Raw genomic sequence first — 15,801 nt, 5'->3', positions numbered from 1 at the left:
CTATTCTATTTTCTATTCTATTTTATTTTCAGTTCTATTCTATTCTATTTTTTATTCTATTCTATTTTCTATTATTTTCTATGTTCTATTCTATTTTCTATTCTATTCTATTTTTATTCTACTATTTTCTATTATTTTCTATATTCTATTCTATTGGATGGAAGGAAGGAAGGGAGGAAGGAAGGGAGGGAAGGGAAGGGAATGAGCGAATGCTCAGGCATCGTGAATTTTCCTGCTGGATCTTAAAGTGAATTGTTTCCTCAGAGGAAATCAGAAGGGCCTTTTGGGCAAAGGAAATTATGTAAGAAACTGATTATAAAGCTGAGAAAGGATTTGAACTCAACGAAGCAACTCGGGCCAAGCAGACTTTTCCTCTGCAGCCCTAATTCCCTCCAGACATCTCACCTCCTGCTTTTCCACCTGTAAAACCCCCGAAATGTACGTCAGAACGGATCGGGTGCTGTTTTCCCCTTCAGGCTTCCGCCGGTTGTTGCCGTTGTCGCTCGCTGTCCCAAATTTCTTTCCTTTGGCCTCCAAGAGGAAGCAGAGCTGCTTCTTCCTGGGGACAGGCGAGAGAGGAGGGGGGAAAAAACAGATTTACGAGTCTATCAAATCCTGCCGAGTCCGATGGCGGATGGAGACGCTTTCGTTGGCTTGTGGGAAGCTGATTTATCCCTCCCCTGCCTGTGTGGCCTCCTTCCTCTTCCGTGCCAGGATTCCAGAGGTGCAATTGGTTAGGACAGGCGGCACCTGTCACGCGGGTTGGACGAACACGGATTTGGGAAACGACCTGAGGGGCAGCGCGGAGGAAGGGAGGGGGGGGGACACCTAGAACCAAAGAGAGCTCAAAGATGAAAACTCAGAACCAGCTAATAAACCTTTCCAAGCCTTTGGTTCAGGTTGGGCAGAGGACAGCAGCTGCAATGCATATCCAGAGACCCCGAAGGCAGACAGGAGGAGTTCTCGGCTTACAAACATTTGTTTAGCAGCCTCTCCAAGTCCCTCCCTCCCTCCTTTTATCCTTTCTTTCTTCCTCCCTCCCCTTTCCTCCATCCCTCCCTCTCTTCTTTTATCCTCCCTCCCTCTCTCCCATCTTTTATCTTTCCTCCCTCCCCTCTTCCCTATCTCCCTCCCTTTCCTTCATCCCTCCCTTCTTTCCTCCTTCCCTCCCTCCCTTCTTTCCTCTTCCTTCTCTATCTCCCTCTCTTCTTTCCTCCTTCCCTCTCTCCCTTTCCTCCCTCCCTCCCTTCTTTTATCTTTCCTCCTTCCCTCTCTCCCATCTTTTATCTTTCCTCCCTCCCTTCTTCCCTATCTCCCTCCCTTTCCTCCCTCCCTCCCTTCTTTTATCTTTCCTCCCTCCTTCCCTTCTTTTATCTTTCCTCCCTCCCTTCTTTCCTCCTTCCCTCCCTCCCTTCTTTCCTTCTTTCTTCCCTCCCTCTCTTCTTTCCTCCTTCCCTCTCCTTTCCTCCTTCCCTCTCTCCCTTCTTTTATCTTTCCTCCCTCCCTTCTTTCCTTCTTCCTTCCCTCCCTCCCTTTCCTCCTTCCCTCCCTCCCTTCTTTTATCTTTCCTCCCTCCCTTCTTTGCTCCTTCCCTCCCTCCCTTCTTTTGTCTTTCCTCCCTCCCTCCCTGCCCCTCTGCTTAACCTCACTTGTTTACCTGCAGTCTCCCAGCAGCGAGATCAGGCGGTAGTAGGGCACGTTGGAAGATGCCACGTAGGCCAAGATCCCAAAGAGCCTTTCAGCCATTATCATGTCGTTCTGAGTTACCTGCAGAGGAGGAAGAGGGAAAAATAAGAGAGAGAGAGAGAGAGAGAAGTCGAAGAGGAACCAAAGCAAAGCAGCCTCAACCCCCAAAAACATGGATAAATTCACACGGGGACTTTGGGAGGCCCAACAGCTCCTGTGTGAGAGACAGCACAACCGAGGCAATTAATCAGCAGAATTAACCATTGGTGGGTGGGAGGGCTGGCCTCCGTGGGGGCTCCGTCAGTGGAGGCTTTTCAGAAGAAACTAGGCAGCCACTTGTCTGGAATGGTATACGGGGGTTTCCTGCTTGAGCAGGGGGTTGGGCTAGATGGCCTCCAGGGTTCCTTCCAACTCCCTTCCAAGAGATAGAGAGGAGAGAGGGGGGGAGGGAGAGAGAAGGAAGGAGAGAGGGAGGGAATGGGAGTGGGAGAGAGAGAGGAGAGAGGGGGGGAGAGAGGGGGGAGAGAGGAAGAGAGAGAGAGAGAGGAGAGAAAGAAAGAGAGGAGAGAGAGGAGAAAGAGAGACAAAGAGAGACAAAGAGGAGAAAGAGAGAGACAAAGAGAGGAGAGAGGGAGGAGAGTGAAAGAGGGAGAAAGAGAGAGAGAGAGAAAGGAGAAAGAGCAAGAGAGAGGAGAGAGAAAGAGAGAGGAGAAACAGAAAGGGGGGAGAGAAAGAGAGGGGAGGAGAGAGGAGAGAGAAAGAGAGGAGACAGAAAGAAAGGAGAGAGAAAGAGCAAGAGAGAGAGGAGAGAGAAAGAGAGAGGAGAAACAGAAAGGGAGAGAAAGAGAAAGAGGGGAGGAGAGAGAAAGAGAGGAGAGAGAAAGAAAGGGGAGAGAAAGAAAAAGAAGAGGGAAAGAGAGAAGAGAAACAGAAAGAGGGGAGAGAAAGAGAAAGGGAGTGGGAGAAAGAGAGAGAGGAGAGAGAAAGAGAGAAAGGGGGAGGAGGAGGAGAGAAAATAAATATATACCCACACACACAGTCTCAGGGGTATAAGAACAATCCAACAAATTCCCCAAAAAAAAACAATTTATGGGGGACTAAGAAAAACACCAAGGCTGTTTTAGCGTTCAGCATTCGAAATAGAATGGGCCGGTTGTTTCATATAGGATCCTGGAGGACGTCAGCGGAACCGTTTCCCCCCTTGGTGAGAAATAAGTGTTCCTTCTTTTCTCCTTCTGGGAGGTTCCAGGGGAGTTTAGGATCTTGGCTCCCTTCAACCCCTCTGCTCCACGGTGGACCAAGGCCAAGAAAACAACTGAAAAGCGAAGCTTTGCGAATATTTAGCAGGGCTAAATATATTTCCTACGTTTTAACGAGCGACCGGAGGGAAACCCAAGTTTGTAACCGATTGCAAAACTTGTTAAAATTTGCTGCGTCTCCAGAATCGGCCTTTATTGGGAAAAAATAAAAAATGAAACACCCCGGTTACGAAAGACAGAACTTTGGTGCTGAATCAATAAACAGACAAACAAATAAAAACGGGATAAAATAAAATAAAGCCAGCCAGCCGTGGAGTTCTCCCTCCCTTCGTTTCCTGGCTGCCCTTTTGATTTACTCCTCATTCCAATTTTCTCATGTTTTTTCCTGTTGGAATTTTTCTCTCGGCTCACTCGACACGTTTATTGGCCGACTTGGCAAAGGCGCACGGACGCACACGGACACGCACGCCTGGCGAGGAATCTGCCCATGTCAGCAGGGCAAGCAGAGTGTGAAAACTCCTCCGAGTCGGCCGTGACTCCAAGCTCAGAAAGAAACGCTCGGAAATGTCTCGTAAATTGCTGTACGACGTGAATACATTTCTTTTTTCTTTTTTGGCACAGAGAAACTTCCATGGAATGGTTGGCAAAGAGCTTCAGGATCATCTAAAGCAGAGGGTCTCCCAACCTCCCGGGGGCCCTTTAAGACTTGTAGACTTCAACTCCCAGAATTCCCCAGCCGGCACTCTGGGAGTTGAACTCCACAAGTCTTCAAAGGGCCCCCAAGGTTGAAGACCTCCGATCTAAACCTCTCTAGCTTTTCTTAAAAAGAATATTTTTATTCTCTTACATACAGTTACAGGTATACATTCACAGAGTTATGATTCTTATTTATCTTTATCACTTTTACATGTTCGTTTTTCCATATAAAAGGTTAAGATTTACATTCTGGGTAGCTTTGCTTACATCTATTTTGTATTATTACCACTCTATTTTCCTTTCTTTTCGCCCTCCCTCCCTTCTCTACTTTCTTCCTTCCTCCTCTCCTTTCCCTTTCCTTCTTCCCTTGCCTCTCCCCTGCTCCTCTCTTCCTCTTCCCCTCCTACCCTCTCTCCTTCTCTTTCTATCCCTTCCCTCCTTCCTCTCCTTTCCTCTCCCTTCTCTCCTTTCCCTTTCCTTCTTCCCTTGCCTCTCCCCTATTCCTCTCTCCCTCTTCCCATCCGACCCTCTCTCCTTCTCTTTCTATCCCTTCCTCTCCTTTCCTCTTCCTTCCTCCTCTCCTTTCCCTCTTCCCTTGCCTCTCCCCTACTCCTCTCTTCCTCTTCCCCTTCCTACTCTCTCTCCTTCTCTTTCTATCCCTTCCCTCCTTCCTCTCCTTTCCTCTTCCTTCCTCTTCTCCCCTTTCCTCTCCTCCTCTCTTCCTTTTCTTTTCTGTTGTTGTGGTTATCTCTTTTCAACTCTCAGCTGGTGCATTTTCGGGATGGTGTTCCGGCAAGCCCATCTAACTTTTATGGGAAATATATTAGCGTCCAAGGCTAACATGGCCTGGCTTAAGGTGAATGACAGTTAGTCTTAGCCATGGCTTATGGTGGCTGACGACATCCACGGGAAAAGAAGGTGGTGGCCTTGAAGGGCAAATGGGTGGGGGAGGGAAGGTTCGCCTCCTTACCTCCGACCCGTTGATCTTCTGCAGGTTAAAATGGCTCAGCCGGAAGAGGACGTAGAACTTCCACAAGGTGAAGCTGACCACGGGGTTTCCCTGAGTCTCCACCGTCAACTGCTCGAGCCGCCGCAGGTGAGCCAAGGCGTTGAACTGCTGCAAGGTGCTTAGGTTGGTCTCCTTGAACTTCAAGTGCTGGAAAGAGGCAAGCGGAGGAAGAGAGGAGGAGGAGGAGGAGGAGGAGGAGGAGGAGGAGGAGGAGGAGGAGGAGGCCCAGTTGGCTCACGAAACGTCTGCAAGGGAGCAACTGAGCACAGAGAGCCCCACAGTCCTCCTCCTCCTCTGTGCAAACTCCTCTCCCTTCTAGCTCTGATGATGTTCCCTAGCTGGGTCATGAAACGTCTGTAAGAAAGCCACCGAGCTCAGAGAGCATCAAGGACCTCTGTAGTTCTTCTCCTCCCTCCTCCTCCTCTGCGCAAACTCCTCTCCCTTCTAGCTCTGATGATGTTCCCTAGCTGGGCAATGAAACGCCTGCAAGAAAGCCACCGAGCTCAGAGAGCACCCAGGACTTCCCCTCAAGTGTACTTGAAGGATCTACTTGATCAATCTACTTGGATCACAGCTTTCTGACTCTCCCTCTCTGAGAAGCGATTCTCAGGCCCGGAGCCTTTCCGAGACCAGCCTCAGCCCTTCAAAGAGGCGGGAGGGGAAGAGACGCCACTTGCCAGGAAATTGGGGAACTTGATCTTGAGTTTTGAGAGCGCTGGGATGATTTCGTCGAAGTCGATGAAAATGAAAGCGATGGTCACGATGTTTCCCGCCGTCTGAAGGCTCCAATTCCGATCCAGGGACTCCAGAGCTCCGGAGCCGTACAGGCAGAGCGTGTCGCCATCTATCTCAACCAGGTGGGACTCCAGGCCAGGCACCGCTTTGCCCAAAATGGTCTCCAGGGAGCTGGAGAGAGAGAGAGGGAGAGGGAAAGAAAGAAAGGGAGGGAGAGAGGGAAAGAGAGAAAGGGAGGGAGGGGGGAAAGAGGGGGAGGGAGAAAGGGAGGGAGAGGGAAAGAGAGAAAGGGAGGGAGGGAGAGAGGGAGAGAGGGAAAGAAAGGGAGGGAGAGAGGGAAAGAGAGAGGGGGAGGAAGAAAGGGAGGGAGAGGGAAAGAGAGAAAGGGAGGGAGAGGGAAAGAGAGAAAGGGAGGGAGAAAGGAAAAGAGAAAGGGAGGAGAGGGAAAGAGAGAAAGGGAGGGAGAGGGAAAGAGAGAAAGGGAGGGAGAGTGGGAAAGAGAAAAAGGAGGGAGTGGGAAAGAGAGAAAAGGAGGGAGAGGGGGAAAGAGAGAGGGGGAAAGAGGGGGAGGGAGAGGAAAAGAGGGAAAGAGGGGGAGGGAGGGAGGGAGGGAGAGAGAGAGAGGGAAGGAAAAAGAGGGAGAGGGAGAAGAACTGTTATACGGAAGCAGAGGGGAAGGGAGAGGAAGAGGAAGGGAAGAGAGGCCCTCGTGCCATCCACATTCCCAGGTCCAGGCTGAAAATCCCTATCCAGGACTAGGAATATCCAGGCAGTTCTCAACTTACAACAGTTCGTTTAGTGACCCTTCAAAGTTACGACGAGCCTGCAAAAAAGGGAGTTGCGACTGTTTCTCAGGCGACTGTCGTTGCCATCCCCGTGGTCACGTGATCAAAACTAGGACCTTGGACAACTGGTTCATATTTATGACGGCCGCAGTGTCCTGGGGTCTCGTGATCCCCCCCACCGCGCGACCCTTCTGATAAACAGAGGCAAGGGGGAAGCCAGGTTCACTTAAGGACCGTGCTACTCACTTAACAACCGCAGTGATTCACTTAATAGCGGCGGCAAGGGAGGTCGCGAAATCGAGCAAAACTCTCCGAGCAAACGTCTCGCTTAGCAGCAGAAACCTGAGGCGCAACTGTGGTCGTTAAGTCGAGGACTTCCTGTGCCATAACTATTTGTTGCGGGCCACACTCCCTGCCACAGGGAGGCTCCTTTATCTCACATTCACACATCTCACAACCCTGAGAGGCTTTGCGAATCGTCCGCTTGAACGAGGCTCCTGGGCTCCCTGCCCGGTTTTTGAACTCCTCCCTTGTTCAGCACAACGTTTTTTTAATCTCATTTTTCGGTATCAAAAGATGCCAGAAAGTGCAACGTGCCCCTTGGTTCCCTTTGATTTCTCAGCCCCTTCCCCAGGTCGTTTAGGGAGGAATCTAACCCACCTTCCTGCCAAAACCACTTTAAAAAGAAATAAAAATAAAGACGAAGAAACCTCCTCTGATTGGACTCTTATTTCTGGAAATATCACCTAGACGCCTTGGGCGTGTCTCCCGTTGGTTCTCTTTTCAATCCCACCGTGCAGATTTCTCAAAGCAGAGACGGAGGCTTAAATAGAAATAGCAATAGCCGTTAGACTTATATACTGCTTCATAGGGCTTTCAGCCCTCTCTAAGCGGTTTACAGAGTCAGCATATTGCCCCCAACAATTCGATAGATAGATAGATAGATAGATAGATAGATAGATAGATAGATAGATAGATAGATAGATAGATAGATAGATAGACAGATAGACAGACAGAGACAGACAGACAGACAGAGAGATAGATAGATAGATAGCAATAGCAGTTAGACTTATCTACCGCTTCATAGGGCTTTCAGCCCTCTCTAAGCGGTTTACAGAGTCGGCATATTGCCCCTTAACAATCCGGGTCCTCATTTCACCCACCTCGGAAAGATGGAAGGATGAGTCAACCTTGAGCCATTGAGGATCGAACTGCCGGCAGTGGGCAGCAAAACACCTGAACTTCGCTGGAATCATGGGCTCTCTGGGCCCCTAAAGCCCTGATGGCAAACTTATGGCATGCGTGCCACAAGTGCCACGGGGAGCCGTATCTGCCAGCACATGAGCTGTCAGCTGCAGCAGGCATGCGCACGCCAGCCAGCTGATTTCTTGCCTTCCGGAGGGCCGGGGGGAGGCTGTTTGTGCCCTCCCCAGGCTCCAGGAAATGGCCTCCCTCCCCGGAGGCCCTCCAGAACCCGGAAACAGATCGCTTCCAAAGTTCCGGTGAGCCCAACTGCTGGCAGTGGGCAGAGTTAGCCTGCAATACTGCATTCTAATAGGAAGGAAGGAAGGAAGGAAGGAAGGAAGGAAGGAAGGAAGGAAGGAAGGGACTAGCAATAGCCCTTAGACATATGCTGCTTCACAGTGCTTTCCAGCCCTCTCTAAGTGGTTTGCAGAGTCAGCCTCTTTTCCCCCAACAATCTGGGTCGTCATTTTACCCACTTCAGAAGGACAGAAGGCTGAGTCAACTTTGAGCCATTGAGGATCGAACTGCCGGCAGTGGGCAGCGTTAGCCTGCAATGCTGCATTCTAACCACTGGGAAGGAAGGAAGGAAGGAAGGGAGGGAGGGAGGGAGGGAGGGAGGGAGGGAGGGAGGAAGGAAGGATGGATGGAAGGATGGATGGAAGGATGGATGGAAGGAAGGAAGGAGGGAAGGAAGGAGGGAAGGAAGGAGGGGAGGAAGGATGGAAGGAAGGAAGGAAGGAAGGAAGGATGGAAGGAAGGAAGGAAGGAAGGAAGGATGGAAGGAAGGAAGGAAGGGACTAGCAATAGCCCTTAGACTTATATGCTGCTTCACAGTCCTTCCCAGCCCTCTCTAAGTGGTTTGCAGAGTCAGCCTCTTGCAAACCCCAACAATCTGGGTCCTCATTTTACCCACCTCGGAAGGACGGAAGGCTGAGTCAACTTTGAGCCGGGTGAGATTCAATCTGCCAAACTGCAGGCAGCCGGCAGGAGGAGCCTGCAGTACTGCACTCCAACCACTGTGCCACTCTTGAGCTCAGTGCTTTATGGAGGGTTAGGGCGTACGTATCCGCTGGTGGCCTGCGTCCAATTCCCAGCCTTCGGGACTGGCTGGAGCCATCGCGCTCCTCCGGGCAGCCAACCGGGGATGGCAAAGAAAGCCGCGATTGGCCCACCGTCGGCTCCCTTCCTAAAGGCAACAGCTACGGTTTGTGTTCTCCTGCCTCGTGTCGAGGCAAAGAAAAGCACTTTTTAAAAAGAAAAATGCTTTGATGGCTCCTGCGATTTTGATTTATAGAAACGCAACAGAAGCTCAAATATCTGGAGTCTGCAGAAACCGCTGTCGACGGCCTGGTTGAACCGGGGAGAGCTGGGCGGGTGGGGGGGGGGGAGCTTTGCCTGCCGTTCCAAGCCCTCCCGTTCGAGTTCCTTGAGTAACGCCCCTCCGGAATGCAGGAGGAGCTGGAGAGGCCGAAGTTTCCCTGCCTGGGACGGAGTCTATCAAAGTGGGAGGGGGGAGGCTGGGTTTTCTTTCAGGGCGTGCTGCTTCCTGCGTGCGTGCGTGCCCGCTTTCGCCCGAGAGGAATGAAGACAGTTAATTCTTCCAACCTTCTTCCCTCCGTGCGAAAAGTGAATTACGGTTTCCAGGAGGAATGTGGAAAACTCGCTTGACACTTCATATTTTACGAGGCAAGGGGGAAAAAAAACAGAGAGACGGGACTGAAAAAAGAATAATAATAATTATAATAATAATAATGGCATTCTTGATGGAGAAACTACTAAGAATAAACTCGCTTCGGAGGTTTTCCCCCCAATTGGATAAAGGAAAAAAGAACATTGTCCGGAAAACGTTCCTTTAACTGGAAGGAGGAGGAAATGCCAGAAGTTCTCGGGGTGGGTGGGAGGCCCTGATGTTCATGGAAGCCACTCAGGAGGGACTCCAGGGTGAAGAAATGGATTTTGTAGGGATTGGAAGGTCTATTTCTTTCGGCGCTTGCCTGGTTTCGCTATAACGCCGGAGACAGCAGAGGGACAAAGGAAAAGCTGTTTTCTTAGCCCTTAAAGGGGGCAGAGAGAGGAATGGAACCTGGACGGAACCAACGCTCAGAGTCAGGGAAGGGGTCTTCTGGGTGCCATTCGAGATGTTGTGCCCCCCCCCCTTGATGTCCTACATGGTCTACTCCACGGGTAGAGAACCGTGGCCCTTTCTTGTAGCACTTAGGGACTTCAACTCCCAGAATTCCCGAGCCAGCCTTCTGGGAGTCGAAGTCCACAAGTCATAACAGAACCAAGGTTCCCAACCCCTGGTCTACCCCGCTGGAGATAGCTGTTCAGGCCTTCCAAGCCCATCTTTTCTTTTTGGACTTCAGGCCTGCCCCACTTTTTACTAAGCATTTTCCATTGTGGGGAAATGGGATTATACGGAGTTGGGTGATATGTAGCCATAACAACATTCTTCTTAGAAAGCGAAGGTCATCTTTGTCTCTGCACCTGACCGGAACTGGATGGGAGGAATCTGTCTTCGTGGCAGTGGGAGATCGGACCATGGGATGGACTTGTGGGTGTGGGGGGAAAGATCTTGAACTTTCATCTGGTTGGGGAAAACCAGGAAGCTTTCAGATTCGGGTTTTCCCAGATGTGCCAACATGGCTCTCTTCATCAATTGGAACTTTGAGGAATCCTTTGCCTTGGGCTCTGATTTACTTTTTGGATGCTATTTGGAACCCTGACAATGGCCTTCTCGTAAAGGCCTTTTGCCCAACGTTGTCCAGTGGAAGACGTGTGGACTTCACTCCCCAGAATCCCCTGGCCAGCTGAGGAATTCTGGGAGATGAAGTCCCCATGTCTTCAAGTGGACAAGGACGGGGAACGCGGTCTGCCTGGAATCTTGCGTTCTTTCGAGGTTCCTTCTCTTAAAACAAGTGTTAAGGTCACACAGGACAGCCGTGCTGGCCCTTCCTACTCACACACAAACCTACTCACACACAAACACGCAGCTTCCACTTTTAAGTCCTGAAAGAAGCATTGATGCCTTCACTGCGGAGGAGTTTTTTAAAAACACACCCTGTCTGGTGTGTGCGCGTGTTTTTCTTAAAAATAAACTTGAATAAATTATGATTATTGGCTTTGGCAAAGCGGCTCAAAGCAGTGAGAAACACACAGGCGCAGCCAATAATTCCAGAAATTATCGTATGAATCACCAGCGAGTCGGAGCTAAGGAAGAGTTTCTCCTTAAAATAACACAGGTGCCAGAGGGGGAGAGAGAGAGAGAAAGAAAGAGAGAGATGGACCAACTGGGGAGGGGGGGGGGGACTGTTCCGAGGGGCCGTGTTGACGGGAGCCATTCATGCGCAAAGAATTAGCAGCTTCACGCCCGTTGGATCTGGCAGGAAATGCTTGTTTGTCGGAGAGAGAGAGAGAGAGAGAGAGAGAGAGAGAGAGATCACACAACCGGTTGTATATTTATGGGGGGAGGAGAGAGGAGGAAAGCAGGGGAGGAAAACCAGGATTTAAATACAGATGGGGGGGGGGGGAAGAAATAAGGATTTCGAAACGACACGTAATCCCCCGATTTACAACCACAACGGAGCCCAAAATTTACGTCGCTAAGCGAGACACGGGGCTTTGCCCCATTTGGCGACCTCCCACGCCACGGTTGTTGAGTGAGTCACACTGCAGTTGTTAAGCCGGTCACGCGGTTAAGTGAGTCTGACTTCCCCGTCGACTCGTCAGAAGGCCGCCAAAAGGGGATCGTGTGAACGCTGGGATGCTGCAACCGTCATAAATACGAAACCGCTGCCAAGGAGTCTGGATTTTGACCTGACCATGGGGATGCCGCAACCGTCGTAAGGGTGAAAAATGGTCGTAAGTCCTTTTTTTTTGAGTGCCGTTGCAGCTTCGGATGGTCACTAAATGAAATGTTGAAAGTCGAGGGATACCTGCTGTGGTCGTAAGTTGAGGACTACCCTGAGAGAGGTTGGGTGAGTGTTGTTCAAGCAGCTGGGCAGCTTTCGGAGGCCTGGACTTCAACTCCCAGAATCTGGGAGTTGAAGTCCAGGCCTCCGAAAGCTGCCCGGCTTGAGGCTGTTGGAGGAAGGAGACCTTTCGATTTCCAAGAAGGCCTCGTCCTGGACCGAAGTCCGCGGTGCCGCCTACCTGCCTTCCTCCTCAAGAAACTCGCAAGCCGCGTTCCTGTTGTTCTGACAGGGCTCCTCGCCTTGGAGATGCTCTGGGTTCGGAAGCTTCCGGGCGAGACGGCTCTGCTGCACTTCCCAGTGATGGGCGATGTTGCAGATGGTTAAGCGCTTCTTCTCCTGGAAAAAAAAGGGATTGGGAGTCCAGATCGAAGCTGCGGACCCGGGAATAAGTCGCTGCCCCGTTTGCAAAAAAAAAAGAACCCACTTAAGGACTCCGTGACGATAGTTGTTATCTCCCCCTGCCGGGTTTAAGTCTAGAACACGGGTGGTAAGGAGACCGTGGTGGTAAGGAGTGTAACTTGTCTCTACCACCGTATGAAAGAAAAGGCCCCTTTTCCAATATATTTTAGACTGTCTTTGTTAAAGATCTATACCGTGTATGGGTTCTGGGAAGTCAGGGGAGGGAAGGCGGAGGGGGGGGGGCGGGGGGAGGGAGGGATATATATCAGGTTTGACAAGACGTGTGAGATTTTAATGTAATTTGACTCCACATGTATACTGTCTTCTCTTATATTTTCATTACTATTATTATTATTATTATTTTTTCTTTAAAACTAGGATGTGTTAAGTATATCGATATGGAAGCTGAAATGCACCAATGAGAGGAAGAGTGGGAAACAGAAGGGAGAAGAAAGATGGGAAGAGAGGGATAGGAGAGAGGAAGAGTGGGAAACAGAGAAGAAAGATAGGAAGAGAGGGATAGGAGAGAGGAAGAGTGGGAAACAGAGGAGAGAAGAAAGATAGGAAGAGAGGGATAGGAGAGAGGAAGAGTGGGAAACAGAGGAGAGAAGAAAGATAGGAAGAGAGGGATAGGAGAGAGGGTAAGGGGGGAAGATGAGGAGGATAAGGAGGAGTGGAATGAAGAGAGAGGAGAAGGAGAAAGGAAGGGGAAGTAGAGTAGGAAAGGATGACGGAGGGAAGAAAGGAGGTAGGAGAGAGGTAGAAGAAAGAGGTGTATGGAGAGCAGAAGAGCTAATAATGGGTTTTTATCTTTTGGGGTGTTATACCAATGAGAGGAAGAATGGGAAACAGAAGGGAGAAGAAAGATGGGGATAGGAGAAAGGATAAGGGGGGAAGATGAGGAGGATAAGGAGGAGTGGAATGTAGAGAGAGGAGAAGGAGAAAGGAAGGGGAAGTAGAGTAGGAAAGGATGACGGAGGGAAGAAAGGAGGTAGGAGAGAGGTAGAAGAAAGAGGTGTATGGAGAGCAGAAGAGCTAATAATGGGTTTTTATCTTTTGGGGTGTTATACCAATGAGAGGAAGAATGGGAAACAGAAGGGAGAAGAAAGATGGGGATAGGAGAGAGGGTAAGGGGGGAAGATGAGGAGGATAAGGAGGAGTGGAATGAAGAGAGAGGAGAAGGAGAAAGGAAGGGGAAGTAGAGTAGGAAAGGATGATGGAGGGAAGGAAGGAGGTAGGAGAGAGGTAGAAGAAAGAGGTGTATGGAGAGCAGAAGAGCTAATAATGGGTTTTTATCTTTCTGGGCGTTGATGGCAAGAGGAACTGATGTAATTACTATTTAATACTATAGGATACTGGCTATGTATAGTATACATGTGATTGTATGTTATGAAAATGGAAATTAAAAAAATATTTTTTTAAAAAAAAAAAAGAAAGAAAAGGCTCCGGGCTGGGAAGTAACCAGGAATTGAGGGTTTGTTAGCTTGCACCGTCGTAACGATACCTTTAACAAAGTCTGCCTGTGAGTTTCACGCCTTTTCTCTTCCTCTTTCCTTAGGGCAACGGAGGCCAAGCGCCGTTCTTCTTCCTGGAGTCAAACACACACAAAAAGACAAGCGCTCGGTTTTCCCCAAGGCTCCCACAATAAGACAGGGTCCACTGCTTCTATGTATCCGAATTTACAACCTAAATGCTGGAGATGTGACCCAAATCAAATCAGATCCCGATCAAGAGGATCCTCACTTAAGAGATCAAAGTCCAATGCATATAAAGAGATTATATAATGTATTAATATAGAAATGGACTCAGAAACAGAATTAGTTAAAGACTGTATGATAAAGTGGGCTCAAAATATTGAAGAACCAATAATGTTGGAGACATGGGGAAAAATTTGGGTGAGAAATGTAAAATTTACACAAGCCCAAAACTTGAAAGAAAACTTTTATAAGATGTTTTATAGACGGCATTTACATCCTAAAAAATTGGCTTCTGTGTATCCGAATGTACAACCTAAATGCTGGAGATGTGACTGTGTTGATGCTACTTACTTTCACATATGATGGACTTGCAAAAAGGTTAAAGCATTTTGGATAAAAAATATGGTGGATTATGCAAAATGTTCTCAAAAAAAAGGATAAAGTTTACCCCTCAGTTATTTTTGTTAGGTATAATTACTGATTGTACAGTTGTAGAGATTAACCTGATTTTGCATTTAATAACTGCAGCTAGACTCTTGGTGGCGCAATACTAGAAGAAGGAAGATTTGCCTACGATTCAAGAATGGACATTGAAAGTTACAAACCTAGCAGAGATGGCTAAAATATCCCTCCCAAGCCTTCCTCTCCCCATGCAAATCCTTGGACGCCTAAAGCAGGGATCAACTCTTCTATTGAGTTAGTGGCGCCCCCTAATGGGCATCGTGCACCACATCTCGGTTGGACCCTTTCCATCCCAGGTAAACCCAGAAGGAAGTTTCAAGTCAGAAGCGTCAAAAAAAAAAAAAAAAATCTAGGCAAGCAGGTTCGGGAATTCTGGGAGTTGAAGTCCACCAAGTTGCGGGAGATTTGAGGGAAGCCGTACTAAGCTCGCTGCTCTGAAAATGCTGTAGGAATGAATAGCCAGAATTTTTAAAAAATGAAAGATTTTATTTTTTTAAAAAAACAAGCCATCTTGCTTATTGAAAAGCTGAGCCTGTGGCGGCCAACTCAGGGCTTCATGCTGCAGCTTCATTATGACTTTATTGGGCCTTAGAGAAAATCATTTGTCTGCCCTAAAATCTCAGCAATGGCTTTGCCTCCCCAGATTCAAAGGCGGTTTGGCATTTCCTGCCCCCTGGGAAACCTTTACGGCTGACAAAGTGTTTCGTTTCATTTAAAATTCAACACGTAAATCTGCCAAGTTTAAGAACTGTGTGGGTCCCCTTGTCGCTGTCTGAGCTGGGTGGTTCCCTGGCAGACGTTTCATGACCAAGCTGGGTAACATCACCAGTGCTTGCTAAGGACTGCATTGAAATTTTGAAGAAAAAAAAAGAGAGAGAGAATTTTTATCCTGGTTTTCTTTCTGAGGACGAGGAGGAATGTCCTAGCGATGCTGAAGGGAGACCTCAAGGCAACTTGAAGATGTCCGGACTTCAACTCCCAGAATTCCCCAGCCAGCAAATGGGGACGGGAGTCAACGAGATTGAGTTTAATGGAGGGGAAAATGCGAGGAGCGAGCTGCCAGTTTCATCGGAGCATCTTGGGTCAGAAATTACAAAGATGAGCATTATAGTAAGCCACAAAGCTCAGGTGGAGGCTGTAATGTTGTCAGGAGCAGCTCTGAGTAGGAAGATCAGGGATGGATGGATGAATGAATGAATGAATGGACATCAAGGTTAGAAATATCAAGAGTTTTATGCAGATTTTTTTCAAACTGGAAATGGGGTAAAACTAGGGTAGAAAGAAGTTCGCCTTTCCCTTCCCAGCATTGTAGGATCTTGCTCTAAGTCAGTGTTTCTCAACCTTGGCAACTTGAAGATGTCCGGATTTCAACTCCTAGAATTCCCCAGCCAGCGAATGCTGGCGAATGCTGGCTGGGGAATTCTGGGAGTTGAAGTCCGGACATCTTCAAGTTGCCAAGGTTGAGAAACACTGCCTCAAGGACTGCTCAGCTGCTTCCCAAGGGCCCCGTGTTCTCACTGTGATTTTTTTCATATCCAGCTGCCGGAGCTGCATCATATGGTGGAGAATGGTCGGCTTGTACCATGCCTCCTGCGCTATGGGGTTGCCATCTAGGGTGAGTTCTGAAATGGACGCCGAGTCCGCCAGGCACAGGATGTCTTCCACGCTGGGAAAAAGGGGGAAAAAAACAACAACAGGGTCACTGAATGGAAGCCCCCCAACCTTGGACACAGCTGCTCGGCCTGACTTGTCTTAAAAGGAATCCCACGGCCATCGAAACCTCCCTCGTTCCACAAAGGTGCCTTTTGGTAAGAGTTGTCAATATTACTTTGGTGTGTTTACCTGGTTTCTTCA

At 49.0% G+C, this 15,801-nt stretch overlaps 1 protein-coding gene across 2 annotated transcripts in view; it reads right to left on the bottom strand.

Moving 5' to 3' along the window:
* Positions 1-15,801, bottom strand: part of LRRC49 (leucine rich repeat containing 49) — a 31,969-nt gene that overhangs the window by 1,275 nt on the left and 14,893 nt on the right. For both annotated transcript variants that reach the window (XM_032232373.1, XM_032232374.1), the window contains exons 10-16: positions 15,466-15,613; positions 13,293-13,376; positions 11,568-11,725; positions 5,328-5,556; positions 4,612-4,797; positions 1,658-1,767; positions 406-559 (exon numbers count right to left, since the gene is read on the bottom strand). In XM_032232373.1, coding sequence (XP_032088264.1) covers positions 406-559; positions 1,658-1,767; positions 4,612-4,797; positions 5,328-5,556; positions 11,568-11,725; positions 13,293-13,376; positions 15,466-15,613 — 1,069 coding nt within the window. The remainder of the gene's footprint in view (positions 1-405; positions 560-1,657; positions 1,768-4,611; positions 4,798-5,327; positions 5,557-11,567; positions 11,726-13,292; positions 13,377-15,465; positions 15,614-15,801) is intronic.

This window comes from Thamnophis elegans, chromosome 16 (assembly GCF_009769535.1).
Source record: "Thamnophis elegans isolate rThaEle1 chromosome 16, rThaEle1.pri, whole genome shotgun sequence".
Lineage (NCBI taxonomy): Eukaryota > Metazoa > Chordata > Lepidosauria > Squamata > Colubridae > Thamnophis > Thamnophis elegans.
Note: the sequence above shows the minus strand (reverse complement) of the source record. Positions and strands in the feature narration are given on the sequence as shown.